The sequence below is a fragment of the Anopheles cruzii genome, chromosome 3 (assembly GCF_943734635.1).
Source record: "Anopheles cruzii chromosome 3, idAnoCruzAS_RS32_06, whole genome shotgun sequence".
In the NCBI taxonomy this organism is placed as follows: Eukaryota; Metazoa; Arthropoda; class Insecta; order Diptera; family Culicidae; genus Anopheles; species Anopheles cruzii.
In genome coordinates this window covers 32313014-32339258 of record NC_069145.1, presented here as the reverse complement: position 1 = coordinate 32339258, position 26245 = coordinate 32313014, and the positions used below count along the sequence as shown (strand labels likewise).

The window sequence follows — 26245 nt, the reverse complement described above, 5'->3', positions numbered from 1 at the left end:
TCTCTGCTGCGCTGTGGGTCCAAGCTTTCGATGGAGCAAATTCAATTCAGTGCCACAAGAAGCATGTGTTGACGTTATTATCGGGCCCGGGGAAAAGCGTCGTCACGCTTCGTGGCCCGCCCGTTGAAGCCACGGTGTTTTCGAGGTGCGCGATACGGTCGTTTGAGGTAAATATAGATTCAATAAAAAGCCAGAAGGCAAACGAGTCGTAACAGTAACGGTCTAGACTGTGGGCAAAAGCAAAGATTGAGCCGGGCCGGCCATAACCATTTTGCCGATGTGCTGATGGCCACCACAGATGAAGGTGTTAATCTTCCGGCCTACCGACTTCATAGAGGTTCTACACGAGAACCACCGGAAGACCAAAGTCCTTTCGCAAACAGCTTACTGCTCAAGCGCCTTGGCTGCACCAGATGTGCTTGGCGAGGCCATACATGCTTGCGGTCGAAAATATGCAAATGGTAAACATGAAACTATGTAAATTGCATTACATCCGGTGACAACGGCCATCGCCGGAAGGGCCCCGAACTAGGTTCTGAAGCACCGGATGCGGGCCACGGCACAAGGCCAGCATCCGACACGGTGTGTGTACCCGGCGAACTCGGGGTCCATTTTGCAACGCCCTCTGGGCAGACACATTTGGAGAATAAAGGCAGAATTGTTTTTTCTCTTCTCCACCGCGATTCGGATTCTGGCGATCCCCTTTTTGGCCGCCCCTATGCTCATCCGTCGATAAACTCCTCGCTCGAACTTGCAGGTGAGTGTGACCGCATCGCATCCGACCGGTTCTTGTCCGTCTCTGGGACGATAGTTGGGAGCGATAGTTTATAAAACTGATAAAAACATGTTTGCATAATTTAGCTCGCTTAACTCACCACACACACACACACACACTCTGGCAGTCCCGGAACTATCAAACGGTCAAATCAATGACGGCTCCTGCACGGGACTGGTGTGTGATTGGTTTTTGTGGGGTGATAAAAGTTTGCTACCTTGGTCGGCCGGCGGGCCCGAAGGATGTTACCGGTTCATTTGCCACGGCCGGGCCTCGAGTTGCCTCGAAGCCCTACGGTGCGGTTTCGGTGGTACACCTCAAACAGTGTGTTGATGGTTGCCCCTAAAATTTTCGGTTGTGTAATCGAAAGAGCAAGGATGTAGGATAAACCCTGCGGGCCTGTCAATAGCAAGGGGGTTTGCATTTCATCTGGAAAATTGAAATGTAATTAAAATTCATCACATGCCGTCAGAAAGTTCACTTACATTGCTTACCCGTTTGTTTTACTTTGTGGAGAGTTTCGGAGCTCGGAATGAGGAGTAACGGGAAAACAATAATTTAGATTAGTTTAATCACTTTTCAATAACATTTGGATCGTGTAAATCTGTGAAATCGGTTCAGATTTACTCTTGATTCATTCAGTAGTTCCGACTACGTAACGACTACAGTAACCGATCGGGCACCGGCAGATCACAGATTGCGTTGTGTGACGGTATGGCAGCAACACCGGCCAGCGCAATACCGACCGAGTCCGAGATGGACGTCACCATCATGGCGTACTCGCGGCGCGCAGCGGGCACCTCCGTCTGCAGGCGATAGAAGGTGTTCACGTAGCCGCCACCGCCGAGCAGTCCCTCCCAGAGAATCAGCACGAAGATGATCCAGATCGACGGTGTGAAGAAGTAAACCGCCTCAAAGGTGAAGTAAACTACGTTGACGAACTGCAGCACAGCCATGATCCACACGTGCCGGAACTGGATGAGGTTGACCGACGATCGCGATATGAACACACCGATCTGGTAGATCACCTGATACCAACGGTACTGTCCCGATTGCGACAGCCAGATGCCGGGGAAGTAGAGCAGCTCGAACTATGATGGGCAAAGCAGAGAATCAGTTCGAATCAGTTCTACCGAAAGTTTTCCTCGGTACGGCCGTTTCTTACCAAGCCCTGATTGATAAAGTACTCCAGAAGGTACACCAAAATCAGCGGGATCATGTAGATGAACAGCGATGGAATGTATCGCAATCGCTGGTTCCAGTTCTCCAGCGGACGTTCCTCCTCTGGCAGCGTGCTGTAGTCAATTTCCTTGCCCTGCGCTTCCTCCGGTAGGGCCGGTTTGCTTGTGTCTTTGTGGCGCAGCAGCACCCAAAAGGCCACCGCTTCGAGGGCCGGCACGACCAGCATAATGAGAATGGTAGTCTTTGGCGTCAGACCGAGCTCGGTGAGCCCGGTGTACGAGAGTGATCCGGCAATTCCCGCGCCACCCGTACCGGAGGACCACGTTGAAATGACGTTCCTATGCAGGCAAAAGAAAACCACAGCCGCCAGTCAGGCGGACGGACGGGGTCACACACATTACATGGACTCATTAAAACCTAATAAAAGGGCCGCCATCGGGGCCCGGAGTACTGACTTGTTGAAGTACGTTGCATACGCCAGGAATGTGGCTTCGCCGAGCCCGGAGGAGAACGATGTCGATATCACGCCCAGAAACAGGACCCACTGGACGGTGGCAAATGCCGTTAGCAGGAACCCGGCCGCCGCGGCAACAACACACAGGAAGATCCGTATACTGTGGATGGAGGAAAAAAAGCGTTACGCCACCACGATGGCTGCTTTAGCCAGGGCACCGACGGTATGCCCCGAACGTAGCGCTTACTGCTTGGCCAGCGGGAAGAACGATGCAATTGATTTGACAGCCAACGCTGGCAGGATGTCCGCCAGCAGGATGGCGCCGGTCGATAGCTTGTTGCAGGGCCGCGCTTCATATCCGTACGTGACGTCGTCCGAGCGGGCCGTCGTCGTGTTGTGTACACTGAATGCATTCTATGGCGAAAAAGCAAAGCGTAAGGCGGGTTAAAGTGTGCTGCCTTTATATTGAAACACAAATTAAGCCGTAATTTTACTCGACAATAGCTCCATTACTGGAGGAATCTGCTGCACAGCATTCCGGGTCCGAAATTCAAGAGCCCCAAACTCTCGACGAAACAAATATATATTTATTCTGCTTGAAAATTCTCCGTATTTTACAGTTTTTAAGTATTTAAAACCTTACCGGAGGGTTAAAGCGCCCGCACACAGAAAGGTTTAGACCACAAAAAGTAAAGCCGCAACTTACGAGTTGTGGGAAAGTTGGAGAGACCCAAGCTCACAACGTTCGAAAGGGAAAACGGCTACTAATATAAAATGCAGCCAGAGCATACCCATCACATACACTCGAAATTGCGCTATTTTAATATTCATTTCCGTTACCAGCACCGGTACCGGGCACTTTAGTTCGTGGAGAGTGCCATTATTTGGACACTTAGAACAGTTTGCGAGGGGCGTCATCTAACGAACCTAGCCGAGCGCTAGGACTCGGTCGGTGCTATTCATTACTGGTTATGCCGGGTTAGCTTTTTGCGATGTAAAATATGCTTACGGGCTCGGACGGTGGCAAGTAGTGCATCAAGTGCAGTTCATAAGTGGCGCCCAACTAGCGAGTGAGAAAAATAGCGCCACGGGCCGTACCAGTACCAGGTACCGGCGATTCGCTTTCCACGGTCCGTATATTGTTCTTTCGCTTTTTGGTATGCCAACGCTACTGACCACCGGCGCCAACTGCCATCGCAATATTCCGAGCATAGCTTTGCCATAACAAATGGTCTGGCCGGTGTGCTTTACATTACTTTTCCGCAAACTGCCGAACGGTGGCGTCCAATGCGGGATCACAGCAGCCTCAACCTCACACTGCTATTCAACAAGCTCCATTCAAAGGGAGCCCTTTTTTACAATGGTCCAGATTTGGCCGAAACAAAAGGGAAGCGTTTATTTTGTCAGCTGTAAAGGGCAGAAGTGGGTTTTAGTTTAATAATATAACTATGTGCAACTCAAGTCTACTGCTCTATGCTACTGGCCATGTTTTGTTCTATAACGGTAGCAAAATAGTATTTAAAAGTTAAGAAATTAGTATAATTAATGGACAAACGGCCTACCAGGAGCACAATGTCGTCCAATAGTTAGATCCTAGAGATCCTAGAGAACTATTTATTTATTCATCCATTGCATAAATAGAGTCAACGGGTAATGTAGCCGGATCGACAGCCTGATTAGCCTGATTACAAGAGTAACTTAGAACTAAGAACATAAAAATGTTTGATAAAACTTCTCAGAATGATCTCAGATTCGTTGTGGCAATTGATATGCAATCGCTTATTTTCCACCCAAGATAAAGCTTTATTTCGTTTCAGCGGAAGTTTAAATAAACGGAACATGCGTCTCTGCGCTGATAGCAACAGGTGAGACAGTGACGAAGGCATTTGAATCCCCATAAAGAAACTGAAGCTGGTAGCCGATTTCCTCAGTTCAGATTGTTTGTTCTTGTTTTGTTTTTCTTGGAGAAAATCAATTCATAAATGTGAATTGAAATGTGCAAAGTGAAAACTTTGATTATATCTTTCAACAAATCGTTGTATAGATGGATCCAGGTGATTTCGAGGTGTGCTTCCCGAAAAAAGCGTGACAACCACCTTCATCTAATAGCTTGAGTGATTAGTTTGAAAATTTAAGAAATAAGGTGTATGTATCTATGAAACCGGATATCGAAAAGTGGTAAACCGACCCGTCAATAAGATGACATCCGAGCCGAATTTGCAATCACACCCGCTGCTACGCTGGAATGCTTTTAACAAACATCGAATGTGTGGAGAGTCTTTGTGTGACATGGGCATTCCTTTTTAATGACGAACCTCTAACTCGACCCAACTTTTGAGCTTTGTATTGTAATTAAAATATGATAGCATATTAACGTGGCTACATTTTATCTTAACGTTCATTTGTGTCAACTTGCAACCAAAGAGGTGACACTATAGGGAGTTGCTCCCCTCCCTGGGGCCTGGTAACCAGGCATTTAAAGCCTATTCAACCGCCACTTTTATAGCGCCCTTCTGTTGTTGAATTACCGGGAAGCGATAAATTACTTTGAAGCAATCTCATCAATTTCGAACAACACAATCGTCTAACCATAACGGAAAGGCTGGATTGTTTAGATAGTTGCCGTTCATTGATTGCTGACAGTCTTACGATAACGCGGATCACTTTGAGTTCACATCCCTCTAGCGTTTTATCTTGTACGACTCGGGGGCTGATAAACTCCATCAACGGTCCAGGTCTGGCGCTATCCCGCCCGGGGCAGACAGAGCAGATCACGCGAGCCCCTTCCGAAGCGAAGGTCTGTGTATTGTTATGGTCCGTGCAAAGCTTATCGGGTTCCCAAGGTCCACGACATTGGCCGCCAAGAGTGGCCCTAATCAATCATTCAAAGGCTTGTCCACGGTGTCATAAATGGCCGCGCCAAGGCAGAAGAGCTACCACGTGACGCGCCAGCTTTAGCCACTGGTACAAATCAGTGTTTTGCTATGCGATTGGCCCTCAAGTGATGTACTTCACGAGCGAGTGATGGAATCCCCCGTCTTCGCTGATCGATCCACAACAAAGCAGATCGCACCACTACACGCACTCGTGATCGCCGCGACGCGCAACAAATGGCGAGAAATCCCAAACAAAGCTACTTTTTCAAAAACAACAACACCACTACGATCGCAGCGCTACGCGTCAGCACGTGCAGCGTGCTAAAAGTGTATTTGACCGTTCGCTTTCACTCCACTCACCAGTGCACTTTTGGCGTGATCGTCACCCTCCTCCAGGTCCTTCAGAATGTCGTGCGCGGCCGTCAGCATCACGACGTAGCCGTAATTGTTGCACAAACCCAATATCCAGTAGGCAACCAGATCACGCCACAGGCCTTTGTCTTTCGGTGGTGCATCTTCGGTATCGCCGTCGGTCAGTGGAACCACCGAAGGTGAGGCACTCTCGCCCGTGTCACCCATTTTGCAGTATACTCTGGATACTCTAAGCTGATGTGCTGCTCTCGCCGCCGTACACTGTTGGCTTTTCGGTGCACACTATCAGCTGCTGCGTAGTGCGCCACGTAGTCGTCTTTCGCTATATTCTAGACTTGCAGCAACTTCCACGCAAACCACACATTCCTCGGTGCCAACGTGCTCTATGGATGTGTATTTTATCAACATACCCCCAGCCACACAACACTGACCTCGGAGTGGCGATCGTTCAAACACGGTGGCACTCCGAAGATCGACAGTACGTAGCGAGTTCGCGAGGAGGAGGTTCGAGTAGGGCGATCCTCTCGCTCCGAACGCACTGAACTGACTAACGCACTTGCGGAGCAGCTCTCCGCGATCGGCGCTATCAACTCGCATGGGCTCGCGCCGCCGGCAACGGGTCAGTGGACGAGATGGTCCGATAGCCACTCGAGTGGCGCTACTGATTGGCCAACAACGCAGAGCGCAGCTGTTTGGCACGGTCGTAGAGTCGGCCAATTGCAGTGGCCCGGTTTGGAAGTTATCGAAATATGCTCAAGATGCCCGAGGCACCCATGATTATAGGTTACGTTTACCGACTCATGGCGCGCTTCCGAAACAACCCTATTAAATGGACGATCCGAAGGAATCGCTCGAAAGTATTAGAAAGCTGCAGCTGCAAGTCAGACAATGCTTGGCATGGAATTGGGACGGAAAGATGAGAATTGTGCAGTAAATCACTTAGAATAATCCAAAATCAAATATAACTGTTCTTCTGAAGTTCTTGTAATCAAAGACATGAAGAAGCCTCTACATCCATCTCGGAAGAGTACAGAGCACATCAGCAGATTTGAAACTTTAGTTCAGAAGCAATGCCCTGAAAGATAAAAAAAAATCAATATTATCCTGTAAGGCATTTAATAATTGGTACTTTCGTGCTTATTCATCCATTTACTTTCAAAGCAACGTCCAGAATGGCAATCTTGTTTGTAACGTATCTGTATGATGACAGATTCATTCAATTCGTTTCAGGGATCCGATGTTTTTGTATTAAACTGTAGGATATTCCAATTCTCGGAAAAGTTGCGGATTGAAACGTACATTTCATAAGTCAAGATTGCTTCATAAGTCACCTTTAATTTCAATATGCGTTTACGAATAACGAGGTTTCGTGGTCGTATACAGGAACGATGTAGAAAATATTTCCATCCCCCTGATGTATTGTATTAGTGTCCCATTGAGTTCCACAGGCAAAAGTGGTACAAAAGTACTAAATAGAGCCTGCATCCAGGTGCGTAGTTGTTCAACACGTTACTACCACAACAGATGCTGGTGATCGATCATAAAGAAACAGCCAACACTTGTTTATCAACGTAAGCAGTGTTGATTTGTTCGTAAGTATTGTGCGTCCTTAAAGTGGCCGGCAAGATGGCAATTAATTAATTTGATCGTCTTCTTCGTTCGCCGGCGTTCGCGGCTACAACAGTCCCCGCCAGCGGAAGCGTTCGGTGAGCCGTTGACGCAAGGAAACGATAATGTTCCACAAGTTCCATTTCGCAGGATCGGTGGCTTCGAGGGAACTCTCGGCAGTCCACGTCCTGTCACGTCGGAAACGGACCGCGTACGTGCGAGCGTTCTCCTGCAGGGGCTTCGCACCGTCTTACCAACATGTACAGAAAAAGTATGCAAAACTTTCCTCACTCTCCTACAGCAGGACCCATGCCTCGGTTGGCCATAGCGCCACGTAAGAACGGAACGGCCGTCTGTACGGCGATGCATCTTTCTGTTGTTCACATTCCACCCATTTTGTGCTGTTTTGCACTCGTTTGCTTCGCGGGATCCGGTGAGGCATAAGTTTTTTGTTCGTCGTCACTTTCGCAAACCAACGCTCTCCCGTTCATTCAAATGCCACATGATGTGCCGTGCCTACGAGGTCCATTGAAGGACGTCTACAGCGAAGGCTCCTCCAGACGCTTGGGTTGCAACTGCATCAGCTGCAATCTTCTTAACAAGAATATTGTTTTCTGATTGGAGGGCAGGGCCTTCCGCTGCGGAGTTTCTCCCATTTTCAATACTCAACTACGCTGCTACTGGATCGGCACGAGTGTGTGGCCGATTACTGGCAGCGGTCGACTCCTTCGAAACGGTCCAACTATGGTGGTACTAAAAACTTTTTATGCTATTTTTCCTGCCTCTCGTTGCTCCGACCTGAGCCGGCTCTCACCGGTTGGCCGCTTCCGCCTCGTTACAACTGAGTGGTGCAAACTTTGTGTGGCGTGTATATTTTTAGCACACCGTGGCCTTCCGGGTTTATTTGCGTGGGAGAAAAGTTGGAAAAAACGTCCCTTGACAGAACGAACCAGTCGCATCACTCATTCCATCCCAAGTGTCTCTTGTCGGCCATGTTCATAGCAATCCCAGCTGCTGTACGTCATAGTCAGCCAGGAGACAAATAACACTTTTCCAGGATTTTCCTCTTCCATTTCCGGGTGAATGTCCACGCTCGTGCCATATCACGAATGTTAGTATCATTTTTCCGGATTTCTGGATATCAGCCCTTCGGTATCGCAGAGAGCGATTGGTTTGTTGGTCTCTTGTTGTAATTATGCTAGTGGCACGGTTATTCGCAAAGTGTAGGATACACGCAAGGTCCTGTGTTCAGTGCAAAATGAGTCTACTCCGGATAACGTATGCAGAATCCAATCGCAAAAATTCACCCCAGGTCGCTGAGCTTCCATCTAATGGTAATTGAAAATGAATCATATTTTCCCTGAGGGCCTATTCACCCCAAAGCCTCACGAAGTTCTGCCACTGCCACTTCTCGCACAGACCAGGGAGATAAATAATTTAGCAACTCTTACATGAAACTCTATTATGTTATGTGCCGTGTGTCTGCGTACCGCCATAAAATAGATGATATTTGGTTCGTCTAATAACCTGGGCGGCGACGCAGACCTTAAAAGTAATATCCGGGTGTGAATGTTAAATATGGATGGTTTTAGTCGAAATTCATAACACTCGAGGTGGCCGGTTTTTTCGGGGCCCAGAGGTTTGTTCAGATCGGCTGTGGCACGTGCAACGGGACCAAAGGAGATGCTGTGGCAATGCCATTCGCCATGACGCTTACCATGCATTTTTAATGGTGAGATATAGACAGCGCTAGGATGCACCTTCAATGAACTCTACCCAATCAAGCAGGAACGTGGGCTCCTCGATAATGGTCTAGGCTCAGTTTTGTACCGAAAACCCTTTAATACCGCAATGCCGATATAGGCAGTTTGAAGTAATCCAATTAGGCAGAAGTATATGCCTCCGGAGTAAGCATGGAGTTCAGTGGTTACTGTAGGAATCTTTTCCAATCGAAAGCCTGGAGTAATAACTACCTTTCCACCTAGTCTATATTTCTACGAATGTTATTATTCCATTTAGGCAATTGAAGAAATATCTGCACAGCAATTGTTTATATAGTTTAACGTATTACCTTGTATAATCTCATTAAAGTCGCTGTAAATACAGACGAGGCAATGTTAAAATTTGTAACAAAAACCTTCTGTTTTCAGATAAAAAAAAATAAAAGAAATAATAAGAAACATCTTGTTAAAATCCTCATTCTCAGGTGCCATGCAAAAAAACCTAGTTGTTATTTCAAAACTAATTTGAGGCTAAAATGACAGAAATAATAAAAATTGTTGTCTCATTTTTCGAATAGAATTTTTTTTTCTAAAACAATTCCAGTGCAAAATAACTATAGTTAAATGTTTATGGGTCACAAATAATTTATAGTATAAATGTTGTCTACATTGTGCATTACAACATAAGTTTGTGCTCGATGCTCGATAGCAATCGAAAGTGTAACGTTTTAAATCAGTCGATCTGCCACATCGACCGTTTTGAATTTGAATGAACTTGACAAGATGAAATGAAAGTTGGAAGAAATGAACTCGACACTATAGCCAATCGTTTCGGATAGTCAAAGTCGCAGCCGTTGTCAAAATGACTTTCACCTTTCGGTGACAGCTCGAGCCGCTGAAAACAACAAAATCATCGCCTTCTAACCCCACATATCCGTGTGTACCGTCGGTGGCCAATTGCATTTGTGTAACCACTCCGTCGACTAAAAACAGGGGAGTTTTCCGATTGTTCTTTTGCAGCAACTGCACGCTAATCGAAATGTCGCGCGGAAGTAGTGCCGGATTCGATCGTCACATTACGATCTTCTCGCCGGAGGGACGTCTTTACCAAGTCGGTGCGTAAGGGAATACTGCACCCCAAACAGGATTGAGATTGTTAATCTAATTTTCCAATTTCGTCCAATCACACACAATAGAATATGCTTTCAAAGCAATCAATCAGGAGGGCCTGACTTCGATCGCACTGAAGGGTAAAGATGTTGCTGTGGTGGCCACGCAAAAGAAGATCCCGGACAAGCTGATCGATCCCACCACGGTTACCCATCTCTACCGTATTACTCGTGAGATTGGTTGTGTTATGACCGGACGCATAGCAGACAGCAAGTCCCAGGTCCAGCGTGCCCGGTATGAAGCGGCCAACTGGCTGTACAAGTACGGATACGAGATTCCGGTCGATGTACTGTGCCGTCGAATGGCGGACATATCGCAGGTGTACACCCAAAATGCCGAAATGCGTCCGCTCGGTTGCAGCATTGTGATGATTGCTTACGATCCGGAGAACGGACCCGTCGTCTACAAGACCGATCCGGCCGGATACTACTGCGGATACCGAGCGATCTCCGTTGGTGTGAAGCAGACTGAGGCCAACAGCTATCTGGAGAAGAAACTCAAACGGAAGGCCGACTACGGCGAGGAAGAATCGATTCAACTCGCAATCACCTGCCTGTCGACGGTACTGGCCGTCGATTTTAAGCCCACGGAAATAGAAATTGGCCTGGTGACGAAGGACAAGCCGGAATTCCGCACCCTAACCGAGGAGGAAATCGAAGTACACCTGACGGCGATCGCCGAGAAGGACTAAGCCACGCACTGCCTTTTCCGTGGGCTTTCTTTGGTCGGTTGCAGGGTTTCTTTCACTTCACAAGCATTATTACACATTCGAAAAATAAACAAGAATTGTACGAAGTTCCTTACGCTAGTTTATTAGGACGCCGAACTCTGCTTTCACTTGCCGGTGGCAGTGGCCTGAGGGTTACGCAGAACAAGGATAACCGAATCACCGCGCAGGAACATCTTCGAGATAAAGCGGTCCTTGTTGACGGGCTTCACTTTCTTCTTTCCTTTGCCGGTGCGTGGTATCTCGGTCCACATTTCCTTCACGTTTTCCAACACCATGTTGCAGTGTCGATCGAAAGCCTTCACGCGTCCTAACAGTTTCTTATTGTTACGGCAGTTGATCAGCACCTGGGTATTGTTTTTAACCGATTGGGTTAGTACGGATAGCGGGCCGGTATTGAACTCTTCTTCTTCTTGTCTGGCCAGCTCCTCCGGCGTCAGTTCAGACTTAGGTTTCGCCATAGCCCTGTTAAAGGAATGAAATGTTAATACTAAAGAAAGCATAATATGCGGACAGTATTTACATTTTGTAAAGAGAGGAAAAATATGCGAATAAAAGCAAAACGATGCTTCACAAAACGATGCTGGACGCTAAGCGAAAAATGACATTTGTCCTTCCGAATGACGGCTGCGAAATAGAACCTTACAAGTGCTGATATTTCAAACTCACCAGCCTTGGTGGTGATTATAGTGGTGGTGTTATTCAATATGGCCGTTAGACAAAAGGCATTATGATTAAGCTTCATTTTGTGCAATTACATTACATAAATTAGTATCTTTTTCATATTAACTTGAGGGTACAGAGAGTTATTTAAAAAATAATTCATTAGAGTTAATTTAATTCAAAATTTATTTCATCAAAGTAAAACTGATTTTTTAAATATAGAAACAAGTGTATCAATTCTTTTTCGAATTGGTGCTGTATCAATGTCCAGCAGGTTGCAGAACGCCGTGCTTGTAGAACGGTAACACTTCCCTGTCCGGGAATTGTTTGATTTTTGACCGTTCCAGAGCGATGCTGGGTACCAAGTGGCAGTTGGATCGTCTAGAAAAAAAATTATGTCTCATTAGACTAGTTTTGTCTCTCGTCCAATACAGTGCGCTTTACTTATGAATGGGTTTCTCCGTCTGACTCCAAGGCCAGGATTTTTGTAGTTTGATGACACGCTCCAATTTCTCAATTCGCAATCGCTCCTCGTCACTAATTTCTGGCTCATCCTCCTCCTGTTCGGATCGGTTGTCGTCCTCAACCGGCAATGATTCCAAGACCTCGGATTCGTCAAACAAGCTTTCCAGCGTGATCGCAAACTCTTCGTCGGGGTCATTCTGAGTCGAATCATCCGCTTCGTCGGGTCGCTGTAGGTTGATTGGGTCATTGGTTTCCCGAACTTCATCGTTCGATAGTGTCGTCGAGGATCGTAGAGCCTCCGGGAGTTCCATTTGTAACTCGGGCGGAGCAAACTTTGAAAGAGTTTTGGTTAGGAAACTGAGTGTGGCATGAATTTGCATCGGAATCACACTAATTTCGTTCAACTGCTGCTGCATTTGGCGAAGCTGTTTTTCCACGGCCTGGACACTGATGCTCGACTCGCACGACTCACACGACACCGACCGATGATCGCACGAGGATACCGAATCGAAGCTCGTTCGCCGACTGTTAAGCGGGACTGGCAATGAGAAAACAACAGGTAAATACTCAAACCACCCCTCCATACACCCCAAATCTTCCAAATATAAAAAAGAAACGATTTTATTCAACGATGGAACATTTCGAGGTTAAGTACATTGAGCAAAGAAACAACAGGATTTAACAATTCATTTTCGTTTCATTCAATACACTAACTACGTCAGCTGTCGCATTGCGCATGCGATCCTGTCAAAATAAAAACTGATTTGGTCGGTTATTTACGTCTAAAATCATCAGTGGCCGCTATGTAAAGCGGGTCACATGATTTAAACAAAAGTCACAATGTTTAGCCTACAACATTGGGTTGGCCGCTTCCTGAGCTTCTGGGCTCCGAGTGCGCTGCACTCAGGCGTCAGCAGTCACTTCCGCCGGAATTGCAGACGACGCTTCCGATACGGAGCCATCCTCCGACCCTTCGCTATCCAGGCGCGGTCGAGGTGCAGTGGCCCCTTTGCGGGCCGTCTTTGCCTTCTTCTTCTTCTTTGGCTTTGGAACCGGCTTAGGTTCTTCCTCTTCATCCTCCTCTCGCCGCGAGCCCGTCGGCAGCGAGAGCATCATGCGTTCGATGTGTCTTAGCTGTTCCTGCGGTTTGGAGCGCGTTTCTGTGAGCAGCCGGCGAATGTTGGCGATCAGCTGCTGGTGAGGAGCATCCTTTCCGTACAGGTCCGGCGGGATCGGCGGCGGTGGTTGCTGCCAAACGATTGGATGCCACACTTTACGCTCCGGCGGTTGGGTCCAGTTCTCTGGATGCGTTGAAGCAATTCACATTAGTTAGAGACAATCGGGCGCCCGGGACTGAGGGAACCACATTAGCACATACCACGATCGTCGGTTTTGGGTTTTGGGGCAGGTTTGTTAGTGACATCGGCTTCTGGCTGCTCCTCGTTACCTATGAACTTAACCTCCGTCGTTTCCTTCGGCTTTCCCTGTTCTTCGGCTTTGCGATTTTCTTCGTTGTCTCTGAAAGTACGTACACAGTTATATGCAGCTACCATATTTCATATCAACCTTAATTGTTTTGTCTATTACTTGTTTTGTTTTCCAAAACAAAGTTCAGATGTTTTTTTTTTAATCTTAAAGCAACGGACTGGGCTGTATTTATGTTAGACATGCTTTTCATCGAAATTGCACACACAGACAGCATTACGTAAACATATTAGCATAACAATGCATGCATTACACCAGCGTGTGGACACATTTTGCGTCGCAGTTACCAATCCCGTATGCAACCCGTTGGATAAAATAAAAAAAAAACGGCACGCTCAATGGCGGCGATCGTCGTGGTTTGGCAGAGAAAAAAACGTGATCAAAATAGAACTACAAGAAGCAGGCCCATCAGCACAACGTCAACACGGGTCAGAAATACAAGCTTGACCGACGAACACCGATAAGACACCGAGTCTGTGCCGATTCTTAATGTAAATCTTCTAGTTCGTTCCCCGAGCGATGATATTTGTAAACGAAAGTAAAAAACAAAGAGTTATTTCGGTTGGAAAGATATCCGTTCAAGACAAGTTCACCGAACGAATCGACCTGCAATGGGTTTCTAAGAAGCTACGTTCGATTCGGTAAAAGGACGTATAACGGTCCATTATGCCAACAGATGACATGTGACGGACAGAAAGCGTCCAACCTGTTGAGAGCTAAAAAGCGCCATTAAGGAGTGCACAAAGCCACAAACATGGTTTTTACGCTAAGCTTCCGGTCCAAACCCACTATCATTTGATTGAGGTAGAATGAACAACTAATCATGTGCCGGATATCCTTGCAATTATAATCCAAGACACGAGTTTGGTGACCCAATTATAACAACGATATTGCCGGTGATAAGTAGGGCATTTAGGGCAAAATTTTGAAATCGACCCTGATTGCCACCACCGAGGTAGGTAGTTGGCAACGCCCGTGGGGCTTTACACGAGATTTGCCGTGCGCACACAAACACATTCGGCGATCGGACTGATCTCGAGATTTTCACGAAAATTTCCGGTTATTTTTATCAGCCTAGACTGATTACTCTAGCCGTCACTGGCGGCACGGGCCATCTTGAAACGCCAGATTGACGACCAGATGGGCTCCGCTGGGGTAAATTTTCACCCCGGATAGTACGGTAGTGTTGGTACTGTGCTGTGGATTAGGATTTCAAGAATAATAAAGGGAACACATATCGCGAAATGCTTACTTTGCGACGATCATCTGCAGCTGTTCGCCGGCCTGCTTGATGACGGATTGGGCCGTGGCGAGGCGCATGGCCGACGCATCGGCCCCGTTGATCTTCAGGACCTGGTCACCGAGCTGGAGGCCGGCTTTCTGTGCCGGGCTGCCCTCAGACACCTGATCCGGGATGAGAAAACGTTCTCGGATTACTCGCACCGACAGATCGTCCGTTTCGAACGGGATGATGTTTCGCTTGAACTTTGGTCGTTTGTAGTAGTCGGGAGCATCGTCACGCTTAGTTTCGCCATTTTGGACCGGCTGTTGGTCGCCTTCGACGGCCAGCTTCGGTTCGTCCAGTGCCATCCTGAGGCTCTGATTGTTTCAATCACTCGCGACTGGTAAGCGATCTTCTAGTAGCTAGTCGGTTTAGTCTTTCGGGTTTAAAATATGAAATAATTGTTGGGCACGGTAGCTCCCGAAACCGTTGTTTCCAACAGGATACTCAACGCAACACTGACCCAATGGCCATGTCTACATCACCGACGGCCACTAACTTCTCGATTTCTCTCGTTTTTCGGTTTCGTGAACCAAGGTACCAAAAGTTTTTGTTCTACGCGTGTAGAGATTTTCGTCGTATAGTCTCGATTTTCTCATATACTTCACAACGAATGCTTGTCTTAGTTCTGTATGACTCTCTAGAATTGCGAGAGATCCCAGTGCTACATATAGTAAAACACGGAGAGCGGCATTGTCGAGCGCCGTGGATCATATTTCGAGAGATTCAGCCAAATTTCGAAACGTCTTCACCCTGTGACGTCGATAATTCCGGCGAACCAACAGGGTGTATAGAACAACGAGCACACTATCTGCTGCACAACAAAGTTACGGTTGGTCAGATGCGCATGACCCGATCGACGGCGGATCCGTCGTCAGTGCGCAGGTCGTAGCGGCGCGTCACGCCGACCATAAGCCAATTCGTCTGCCCGAAAGCTAGGTTATGTTTGCGGCCGCAGTGGCACAGGTCGCACAGTGAACGGACCGCAACAATCGCGACGAGCCGAGCGCACTGGTCGGTAAGCCGTGTTCGAGTTCAGCGAACGAGGTGCTGTTAACATAGATTCGACGCATCTCTAGATCTATTTTAGATCCGGGGCGCCACACCACCGCCACATCTCAACGCATCTCGTCTTTGGTGGACGAGTGAAGTCTTCACTACATACTTTTGAACGGTACGGCCGCCGCGACCTGCTACTCCCGACTACAGCATCGCTAACCTGGATTTTCGTCTTATGATCGTCCATCCTCACCTGGAACACCGTGATCGGCATTTCGAAGTCAGCGCCTCCGGTGATGCGGAATCCCAGCGGGTTGTCGCCATTCTCGGGCCCCGTGCCGACGGTACCGTCCCTCGACGAAACGGTCAGCACTGGAATATTGCGTTTCTCAATCACAAACTCCGGCATACTAGCGATCGATTATGACTGGCGATGATGCTGTGTTTCTGTGGATAGCGTTCAATGGCGGCAAAACGTATCAGCCCAAGTAGTCGTAGTCCGTAGTCGCCTCGGTCTGTCCGTACTACTCACACAAATGATTACGTATTCGTGGCCTACTTTCGAGCAATTGATCACCTCACAATCAGCCTGTGTTTTACAGTTCTGGAATTTCACACAAAGGCACACTACACTGCGAGTGTTCCAGAGGGATGCACCGAAATCAGGGCTTTTGGCGTGGCTGCTTTGGCACTGTGTTTGGATCCATAAAATGATCAATCACTCACCGCGATGCTACCGAAACTGCACCTACAGCACGGACTCATGAGAGCTCCACTCCGGTAAGACAGCAGAGTCTGTCTGCCTATGAGATAATTTTAGTGAGTCTGACTCGTCAGATGCAGCACACTGCCGAAGCACTAGTATTGACTCGTACCGTCCTCGGCGATTCGTACCGAACGATACGGCCGAATCGGGTGCGGAGTCGGTGCTGGGTTTGCCGTTGGAATGCACTACAAATATCGTGAGACCAATGCACTCGGGGAGTCCTGCATCGTATGTTTTCTTTCTGGCCGCCAGAACGGAAGAAACGTTTTTTAGTGGAAAAAGTTTGAAGTTTTATTGCGATTGGAGCGCATTTATAAAATATGCCAGTAAACGACTCTTAAGACTTATTTTATCACCTCACAACATTGCGGCACGACATTACTACTCACACCTCACCTGTGCCACTGTCGTCCGGTTCAATCATATCTGTACTGACTTCGCCGAGGTCCTTTTCCTGTTCCATCAGTTCATCGATGTACCGGTCTGCATCGGCATCCTGCGCCGGCACCTGCTCTGGTTCGATTGCTTCGCTCTGCAGCCTTGCCACAGCCTCTTGCTCCTGGCGTTTCTTCTGTTCCTCCTCAAACGCCGTAAGGAAACGATCCTCTTCAGCCCGGCGTTCCTCTTCCTCACGGCGTGCCTCATCGATTTTGCGCTGCTCTTCGGCCTTCTTTTCCGCTTCCTCGCGTTCACGCTGCAAATGCTTCTCGTACTGGTCCTCGGTTGCCCTCAGTTTGAGCTCTCGTTCGCGCTTTTCTTCCGTTACGCTCGGAACCATGTAGCAGTTGGACTCCCTAGAAGCATAAACAAAAAAACAAAAACACACTTGCTACAGATGACGATCCGATGATCTTTCCAATTAAAACGCCTAAATGAACGCAACCCGCTTGTCACTGCAACACCAGGAAGATGGCTTGCGTTACAGAGAAGCCAGGATCGACGCTTTGCACTTACTTGTAGACCACCTTTCTGCGATCGTTCCACGGCCACAAACCATTCCATTTGCCCGGCTGCAAGGAAAAGCGATTGTTATTCGATGGCGCCTTCGGGTTTCCCTCGCGAAAACTTACGTTTCGGTTGGCACGCAACCGAGCTTCCCAATCTAGCATGGCCCGATCGGCATCACCCACTGAGAAAAAGAAACCATCTTGATCAACGGGGGGCGTAGTGACTATTCCTCAGCCGCGCATGGGGAAACGGGATGGGATAGGACATTGACGGGATGATTGTTCGTGGATGGACAGAGTATTGGCAGGAGAAGGTGCAAATTTGTTCCGGTCCGGTTTTGGCCTCGGTCCCGTCGCCCTGATCGTGTGCTAGATGCTTGATGCTATGCAGGTGCGATCGTTATGGTGCCGGTGACCGGAGTGGCCGAAAGATGCCAGTACTTACAAGGTTTGAACCAAAAGTCGACCGTCATCTCGTCTTCGCTGTCCTCCTCTACATCCCTGCGAATGGAAGCCAGCTCAAAGGATCAGTATTATTCTAAAAAACACTGAGTTCCTAACAAACTTACCCGCTGACGAATATTTTCACCGTTCGCCCAGACTCAGCAATCAGCTCCTGTGCCTGCGCTAGGGTCATCTTGTCGGCGTACGTTTCATTGATCTTGGTGATGATATCGTTCACTCGAATCCCGGCCCGTCGGGCTAAACCTTCGCGTTTCACCGAAATCACTGTCAACGGCTCGAACTGATCCACGCCGCCGGTTACCTCGAATCCCCACAGGTTATCCACAAATGACATAACACGGCGATCGAGCTCCGTCGTGCCCGAAACACGCACATGATATTCGCAGTTCTTGAACGACTCTATCGGTGGCAGCGCCATTTCCATAGCATCTACTGGAACATCCATGTTGTTGCTGTTTGGCTGTAGTTAGACCGGACGGCCAGTGGCAATAGTGCACACCACACACGAAAACACTAGAAAACGCAAACGAGAATGCTGCACTCGGGTACCGCTGTTCGAGTGGCTGTGCTTCAAACAAATTCGTAGTTCTGCATTAAATTGCCTGCCTCTCAATGTCATCGAACACGATCCTCGACCGTCGGTTCGGGTATCCGACGATTCCTTACGAAATCCATTTCCGATGAGTCGTTTGCCAAGCCATTGTCATTATCTAACCGAAAGCGGATCCGATCTGAACGGTTCGGTCCGAGGAACGAATATCATTGCGATAAGAGTCGTGGCTAGTGCCGCTGACATGTCATCAAAGTATTTTTAATTCATTTCCGATTCATCAATCGCGCCCACGATCGGTTGGCGATTTCGCTGCCATCGGTTTAGCTATTATTAGCGGGCTTCCGATGTCATCTACAAGCGTACGTTTGACTACTGGTCGTAGTCTTTCCGGTACCGGTTCCATTCTATCACTTTACGGGTGCCTCAGCTACCGCTAGCACGCTTCCTTCTCATGCCAATGACCGGCAGAGTCCTTTGACAAGGTCTGCAATCTGCGATGCTGACTTCGTGTTAATACAAAGTGCAATCGTGGCGCCAGTATTTCGTAAGCGATCCTTCAATCGAACATTTGGAGTAAGGTTAACGCGTCATTTGAAGTAGAGTGGTGTAGTCGGCAAGACAGCTTTGAGCTTCAAGAGACTAGATCGAAAGGTTAACTGAAGATTTATGGCATTAATTAGGATTGCATCTAATTTTTCACTGCATACGCTGCTTGCAGGACTCTTTCTGTCAATCTCTTTATGTTTCTTCCTTTCTATCTTTTCTTTCTTTAGGTTTAGGTTTCATTCAAGATTGTCATAAGAATTGTTGTAGTTCTGAAACAAAAGTAATGTCGGCCATTCGAGTTCGATTAAAAATTCAAAATTGCATTAACAGAATGACCATATTTTGGCTCAATAAAGTTCAGTAATTTATCTAATCAAAACTAATCTGAGAACACCAGGCCAGGGGTATTGTGTTTTGCCATAATGTAACCATGATTCCACTTCCAAAGATACCAGCAAACATTAGACTAGTGTGCATTCTGTCGAATTATTAAATTATTAAATTTTATTAAACTTCTCATTTCAACGTCAAACTCTGTAAAAATCTGATAAACATATGGTAAATAATGCAAGGCCTTTCCGGTTTAAAATACATTTCAGGAACCGTATTGAAACAAGAGCTTACGGTAAACATAGATCAGGGATCAAGGAGTGCAGTGCACTTTGCATTGTGCATTCGATCAACAACAGTTGTACAATGTTCCACAAAGGTTATCAAAAAGAATGCTCTTGATACGTCTATTTCTTTGTTTTAATCTGGCCACCTGCCAGCGCCAATTGGTTCCTCTTCCGATGACCAACGCAAAGATCACACCACCAGCTTCAGACAAAAGCCGAACGACCCAATAGATCCCTTCTTAACAGATTCGGTTAATATTAAGTCGACACCAACAACCGTCCGTAGTTTTATTTTTATTTCACTTATTTACACAACAGTACCAGTCTATTATAGTTACTCGCTAACGAAGGATAACTAAGCGATGATCGATACAGTAACAAAAGACGATGAAAACAGAGAAAACTTATGATCTTGATAGCCGGATGAGCAGAAGCGTATAACTCGCAAACTGTTAAATGATTATAGGTGTGCCCTCAGCATTTGTCCTTTCTCACAAATGAGTTTAAGAAGTAATAGTAAAGAAAAGTAGTAATGTCCTTCATAGAAGCGTCGGAAACTTAACCAATACGAAATTGCTCTTTGGGAGAAGGAAATCGGGAACGGGAAGGTCTAGGGCCTGGGAACCTCTTCAGCACGGTGATGCACACTACAGTGACCGGCCCGGAATTGCAGCCATTTGTGGAATTAGTATCGTTGATGAGGTGCCAATACCCGGTTAGATGATGATGGGGCGACAACAACGACCGGAACGGCGAAGGAAAATTTATCGACGAGGGGTCCCAGTTGTTGCACGACGTCGCAGGGAAGAAACGAAGGCCGGTGAAAAAACGAGGAGAAAGGCGAAATTGAACCAATCGGCAACGCAGGAATCGCAAAAAAAGTCCAAAAGCTCAGGGTATACTAATTTTGGTAGAGGAAAACCTTCGCCTTGCGAGGCTGGAAAATGGTTTCGTCCTTCATTACCTTTCGCACATCTTCTTCGGCCACCACCATCTCCGGGCGCAGCTCGATACCGCTTTTCGGGGGATCCATATCGTGTACCAGCTTGTAGACGTCGCTGTTCCGAATAAAGCTTAGGTCTTTTTCCGGTTTCTGGTACTTAAGAAAATTCACCCTGTGAGGTTGGAAGAGAAAAACGGAAACTGTAGCAAGGTATGGCAGAGTGCAGTCCAACCCAGCAGTAACAGAAATAAAATGCCACAGAAGTACAAACATTGATGTCGGAACACTTTGAAATCTGTTTTACTTACGCCCGCGAACATGTGGTGCGTTACTTGAAAAGCTCACTTTCAAACTTTTCCACCAACAGTTCACAGTTGGAGTATTTCTTCGCTTTGTTCGATGTTCTTTGAACGAAACATGCAGAGATAGAGAGAGAATATGCACAAAATGAAGATGAGATGATGGTGCAGTTCCCTGCCGTGATCTACCGGAGTCGTAACATGGATGATGATGTGCTACGTACCTATAGACGTGCGGTGATTTGTCCTTGCCATCCGACCAGTAGTAGTTCCAGAACTTTACCTAAAACATAGAAGGTGCTGTTAGACAAGATGATAGATGCATAGATGATTTGATTATTAGTGCATTGCGAATGGCTCTGAACTTTCTCGGCTCTATCTGAACTGCAGTGACATTCAAAAAGCGTGTAACGAATCGAATCAAAATTAGTAACAATTGTATGGGATAATAACAGTTTAGCGAACAGTTGTCAAGGCACAGTGCAACACCTAGCGACATGAATCAAGTGACATGAAACAGTAACCGGTTACCTGTCGTCGTAACCCAGATGAGGACTTTCGTAGGAGATACTACAAAAGAAGAAGAAAACAATGATCGACGAATGAACGTCACCGATGAGAATGCGCGGTGTGAAACGATCGGGCGACAGATCTGGCGATGATGTTGACGCTGAGGACAAGCTAGAAAATGGTGCATAAAAAACGACAATTACCCCAACGTTGTGCCTTGGATCAATTCCGCCTGAGAGCTGATCACTTCGGCAATGAACTGCTCGTTAAACGCATCCTTGGCCGTGCGCCATTTGCGCCCTCCGGGCAAGTAGATGGGCCGCTCCTGCGGTGTCAATGGGCCGAAGGCACTCGTGGCCTTCTTCTTCTTTTTCACCACTTGCAGCTTTAGCTCGTCTTGAACAGCGGTTCTAATGTCTCCGCTCGGATGGTTCTGGCTGGAGCTATCAGAATCCTGTGGAGATCAAGACCGCCAACCGAGTAAGGGACCGCCAGATATGCCAGATCAACCAATCAATCGATCAAAAAGTTCCCACGGTACGGCAGATGCAGTCGGATCAACGAAAGTTTATATTGGAAAAGAAGACAATTAGGTCGGTTAAAAAGAGTTACATCACACTCGTCTAATAAACTCCTCATCCTTTACGCGATGATTGAGTCCTTGAAGCGGTGGATCCATAAAATGACAGAAAACATGGAAGCTCCTTCGAGCCTGCCGAAAGCTTAGAGACTACAACCAGGCATCAGAAGGTTCGATAGCGTAAGGCACGTTTATTGCACTTCTATTGGGCTACGTTCGATGAGCACTAGTGTTAGCACACAGTTGCATGTCTTCGTGGAGAGTTTGGCTCTGGAATGCAGCATATAGCGCTGGTACTGTTTCGTATTTCGTGTTCGGGTGTAAAGTGCTGCCAAGTCGGCCTGTTTTAAGCCGGTCCCGACAGCAGTGCGGTTTCATCTGCTTGTGGTGGCTGCGGAAGTTGCTCTACCGTTTCCTCCCCACCGTCAATCGTGAGCGAGATGCGCAATGGCAGTGTAATGTATTCAACTTCCTCCTCTTCGGCAACGTACAATCGATAGCGCTGGGACACGATCGCCCAATCGATCGTCTGGTATTTTGGCTTCTTTCGTGTGGTTCCCGTGATGTGCGGTAGCAAGGTGTCCGGTGTGTGGTGTGCGTGTACGGCAGGTTAGCAATAGTATTATTCGCCAGTTCCCATTCCATCAAGGATATGCATAGGCACGGTTGGTAAGAAGAGATGAAATCGAGAAAAAAGGGGTTCGAAACACTTCGATCAAACACATTGGACAGTATTGGCAGGTACACAGCGGGAGCAGAATTGGGGGCACCACTGGGTCAACGATTAGCGATAGAGCCGTCCCTATTTGTGCAGTTCCGGCCAGGCAGCAGCAGCGCATTCGGCAAAAGGCACGGGCACTAACTAACCTTATCGTTGTTATTGGTCCACTCGATATCGTGTTCCTTCATCCTTTTCTGTAGCTGCTCAAGCTCTTCCGCCGTATACTGGATGTGCTCGCCTTCGTCGACCGATGAGGACTGCTCAGCGTTGCTGCTGTCCGCCCTGGTGAACTCGGTCACCTCGAACGTTTCGGACACTTCGGGCACTATGGCCTCCGCCGACTGCTCGCCATCATCGGCCGCTGTTGGCTCTGCTTCTGTAAGAATGTAAACACTTTCACTGCATTATGCACTCGGTGTCGGGGTGTTGGTGTACTGTGTGCTGTTTATGGGTTTCGGGGCCTTCGCACAAAGGACACGCGTCCTTGGCCTTGTGCTCTTCGGTCCGCCGGGTCAATGTGCATGTCGTTTTCACGTTTTCAATGGTAGGTGATACGGTACGTGGCACCGAACAGCCGAGCACCAAGGTGGGGGATGATCCTAGAGAGTCAAACACAACATAGTATACCTTCCGGGCGAGGTGAAATGGACTTGGACTTCCTTTTCGGAGTGGCCAGCATGGCCAGCTGTTCGGTCAGCGCGGCTATCGTAGCCTGAATCGTGTTCGGGAGCGCAGACAGCGCCTCCAGTTGTTTTTGCACATTCTGTAGCTGCTCGCGGAACTCTTCCGACGGTTCTTCTTCGCTGGGGCTTGCGGAGGTGGGCTCTCCGTCACCTGGATTGGAAGTGGCGTTAGCATTCTCGTCTTCTTCACCACAGTGGACACCATCGGAGCAGACGTAGTAGAGGGAAGGGCTGGAACCGGGGTTATCGAGGTTACCTGTTTTCGGTTCACCCAGAACGATCGTTTCTTCGACGAACGTCTTGATCGTCTCGACTTCGACCTCCTGGCGTTCGTACAGATACTCGTCGTACATCGGTATCGGTTCCGGTTCCGGTTCGGGTTCCTGCATCGGATTTGCATAGGCAAACTCTCAACCGGAATTCTCTTTGCGCACCGTGTAGCCTTGCAATATCGCACCTTGCACTATCGAACTTACCGGCGATTGGGGTGGCTTGTAGTCTGGAGCAATTTTCGGTTTCGGTTGCTTTACGATTCGTACCTGGTAGCGCTCGGTCGGCGGGTTCCGTTCGAGATGCTTCTCGTCCGGCGTCTTCGGTGCCGGGCGCTGTGGCTTCTGCAGGAAGGTGGTCCACTTCTTGTCCTCCTCGTCGGTCTGAACCAGCTCGCTGTTGAGCGTTTTGAAGACTTCGCTCTGCTTGAAAACTCCCGACGTTGGGATCATTTTGTTGAAGTTCACTCTGACGGATGGAAATTACGGTAAAGAGAGAGAGAGGGAGAGTGATCAGCAACTGCCTAACCGGCTGATGTTGAACAGTAAATGCCGCCCACCTGGCCTGCCACCTACCCGATAATGTTGTGCTGCTTCAGCACTTCGGCTTCACCCGACAGAATTTCGGCAATCTGCTCGTCGGTTATCGGTACGTCGGGGATCTGCTCGTCGATCTCGCGCTCCTCCTGCGATTGGCCCAACAACGGTGCGTTCGGCGTCCAGAACGGTTTCGGCGAGGTATTGATGTACTCCACCTCACCCGTCGGGGTCTTCTCCTTGATCAATCGCTGAGACGACGATACCTCACGTGCCCTAGCGAAACCGATACCGAGTTGATTGAAAGGGACACTTGCCATGCTCACGTTGCCAGGACCTTGCTGGGTACTAACCTTAAGATGCCGAGCACGAATTGGTTGCCGGCGCAGGCCAACAGCTGGTGCGCGTCGTAGTAGGACATGTTGCCCGTCGGTATGTCATTGATACGCATCACAACGTCCCCGATACGCATGCCAACGGCTTCGGCAATGCTTCCGGGTAGGATCTGCCACAGCCACGGGTAGTGCAAGTGGAAACCGAAGAAAAGAAAGCAGCCAAAACAAATAGAAAGCATTTTCAATGATTGACATTTCGAGTTTGTTCGGTGGCTATTTTTATCGACACTCTCTGTCTCACACACACACTCCCTCTCCTTCTCTTGATCGCTTTAATCGATTAGCGATCTAGTTGATCACAAGTTGGTTTTCGTGTTTTTAGGTTAACGATATCGGTGCAACGGGTCTCGACCACCGCACGAGCTTCAACGGCTCATTAACCACTTTGCTGTTGGTGGCCAATATGTTACTAAACCGTGTCACAATCAGGTCCTGTGTGTCAAACATGGTCATACTAAACACGCTTAAGGGTCGGATATGAAAGTCTGATTCGATTGCGTAACACAACGACACCCGCTGTTACGCAATGTGGAAGGGACTCGAAGGATACAACTTTTCTCGATTTCTCGACAGTCCTTGGAGAAGAGTTGACCAAACACTCGAACGTGTGATTTTATGGAATTTGAAAACTCACTTTAACGACCGTCAGTGGAACGTCGAAATCGGCTCCACCGACCAGCTTGAAACCGAACGGAGTGGTGTTATCGTAACGGGAGAAATTTAGATCCAGCACCATTGTGATCAGTAAAGGTCACGTCTGCCAAATTCAAACTAAAGTTATTCACACTAATTGAAAAAAAAACACTCTTTTCACCACTGGCTCACAGACTAACGAAGATAAGAGAGCGCTTTCGAATGGTGAACCACTTCAACCGATCGCTACTAGGGAATTGAGTTGCAAAGCTGCTGCAAGCTGCCGAAGCTGCTGCACGATTTCGGCGATCACGAATCGGTCCTGCACGTGGTACTCGTGAATCATTCTCACCCTTTTTTTGCGATCATATGATCGCATGGCACCGATCCCGATCCGATGCTTTTTATTTTCATCCAGCCGTTGCAACTGTTTACAAGCTTAGACTGATCGGGACGGAACTATTCTTAACAGGTTCCACGAGACTCGTTGCGCTGGTTAATTTGGGAACCATCAAATAGACGGTAGTGGCAGAGTTAGTTTGTTGTTTCGCTTCTTTGATCCACGAAAATGAAACAAATATGCGCAATTATAAAAGAAGCAATATTGTTCCCAAGTAATGCAACTGATTCCAAGGAAATCAAACCAAAGAAATGTTAAGCCATTCTCCATGTTCGTTGGCGTTTATGTTGGAGAACATTTTCGTTTCGTTGTTTCCATTTGGGGTTGTGCTATGGGCCAGAAAGCTTGGTAGAAGTTAAATCCAACGTCCAGCATGGTTAGTGTGGTTTAGATTGATTTTTCATTATTTACCTAACATATTGTAAATGGTTTAGCAATACAGACGTTTTCCTGCTAATAACGCGTAATGCAGCGTGAATGGGGTAAATATCTTTTAGTCGATAAAAACCCTCTCCGCCCATTCGCACCAAAATCCGTCAGGTACTGTAGCGAGAAAACAATTAAGAAAGAGTTCATTTCAGCCCTACCCGGTTCACGTGTAG

At 47.7% G+C, this 26245-nt stretch overlaps 5 protein-coding genes across 9 annotated transcripts; 1 reads left to right on the top strand and 4 right to left on the bottom strand.

The window, feature by feature from the left end:
* Window positions 1-1164: 1164 nt before the first annotated feature.
* LOC128271969 (battenin) lies at window positions 1165-6185 on the bottom strand. Its single transcript, XM_053009667.1, has 6 exons — window positions 5648-6185; window positions 2659-2825; window positions 2413-2571; window positions 1941-2295; window positions 1270-1866; window positions 1165-1204 (listed from the first exon to the last, which is right to left on the bottom strand). The coding sequence occupies exons 1-5, from the start codon at window positions 5864-5866 to the stop codon at window positions 1438-1440; spliced, it is 1329 nt and encodes a 442-aa protein (XP_052865627.1). The 5' UTR covers window positions 5867-6185; the 3' UTR covers window positions 1165-1204; window positions 1270-1437.
* A 3726-nt stretch (window positions 6186-9911) lies between these two features.
* On the top strand, window positions 9912-10951 carry LOC128271307 (proteasome subunit alpha type-6-like). The gene is made up of 2 exons (XM_053008769.1): window positions 9912-10103; window positions 10185-10951. Exons 1-2 carry the CDS (start codon window positions 10028-10030, stop codon window positions 10847-10849), a joined length of 741 nt encoding a protein of 246 aa, XP_052864729.1. The 5' UTR covers window positions 9912-10027; the 3' UTR covers window positions 10850-10951.
* Window position 10952: 1 nt separating this feature from the next.
* LOC128271308 (probable small nuclear ribonucleoprotein Sm D2) lies at window positions 10953-11471 on the bottom strand. Its single transcript, XM_053008770.1, has 2 exons — window positions 11409-11471; window positions 10953-11350 (listed from the first exon to the last, which is right to left on the bottom strand). Coding segments are annotated over exons 1-2 (360 nt in total). The 5' UTR covers window positions 11411-11471; the 3' UTR covers window positions 10953-10992.
* Window positions 11472-12609: 1138 nt separating this feature from the next.
* LOC128274437 (membrane-associated guanylate kinase, WW and PDZ domain-containing protein 1-like) lies at window positions 12610-18559 on the bottom strand. 2 transcript variants are annotated; one of them, XM_053012642.1, is made up of 6 exons: window positions 18062-18559; window positions 17938-17993; window positions 16033-16151; window positions 14751-14902; window positions 13392-13531; window positions 12610-13314 (listed from the first exon to the last, which is right to left on the bottom strand). In XM_053012642.1, exons 1-6 carry the CDS (start codon window positions 18400-18402, stop codon window positions 12917-12919), a joined length of 1206 nt encoding a protein of 401 aa, XP_052868602.1. In that variant the 5' UTR covers window positions 18403-18559; the 3' UTR covers window positions 12610-12916. The 2 variants fall into 2 exon arrangements, with proteins under 2 accessions (XP_052868602.1, XP_052868603.1); XM_053012643.1 differs by lacking the exons at window positions 12610-13314; window positions 13392-13531; window positions 14751-14902; window positions 16033-16151 and adding exons at window positions 16825-17339; window positions 17500-17555; window positions 17616-17692 and having other exon boundaries at window positions 18062-18554.
* A 1393-nt stretch (window positions 18560-19952) lies between these two features.
* LOC128275437 (uncharacterized) lies at window positions 19953-25509 on the bottom strand. Of its 4 annotated transcripts, XM_053013931.1 has the most exons (9): window positions 25245-25509; window positions 24569-24720; window positions 24255-24491; window positions 23886-24147; window positions 23354-23792; window positions 22873-23102; window positions 21629-21879; window positions 20638-20788; window positions 19953-20320 (listed from the first exon to the last, which is right to left on the bottom strand). In XM_053013931.1, the coding sequence occupies exons 1-9, from the start codon at window positions 25344-25346 to the stop codon at window positions 20303-20305; spliced, it is 1842 nt and encodes a 613-aa protein (XP_052869891.1). In that variant the 5' UTR covers window positions 25347-25509; the 3' UTR covers window positions 19953-20302. The 4 variants fall into 4 exon arrangements, with proteins under 4 accessions (XP_052869891.1, XP_052869890.1, XP_052869892.1 ...); XM_053013930.1 differs by having other exon boundaries at window positions 19953-20788; XM_053013932.1 differs by lacking the exons at window positions 19953-20320; window positions 20638-20788; window positions 21629-21879 and adding an exon at window positions 22172-22549 and having other exon boundaries at window positions 25245-25506.
* Between the last annotated feature and the right edge of the window lie 736 nt (window positions 25510-26245).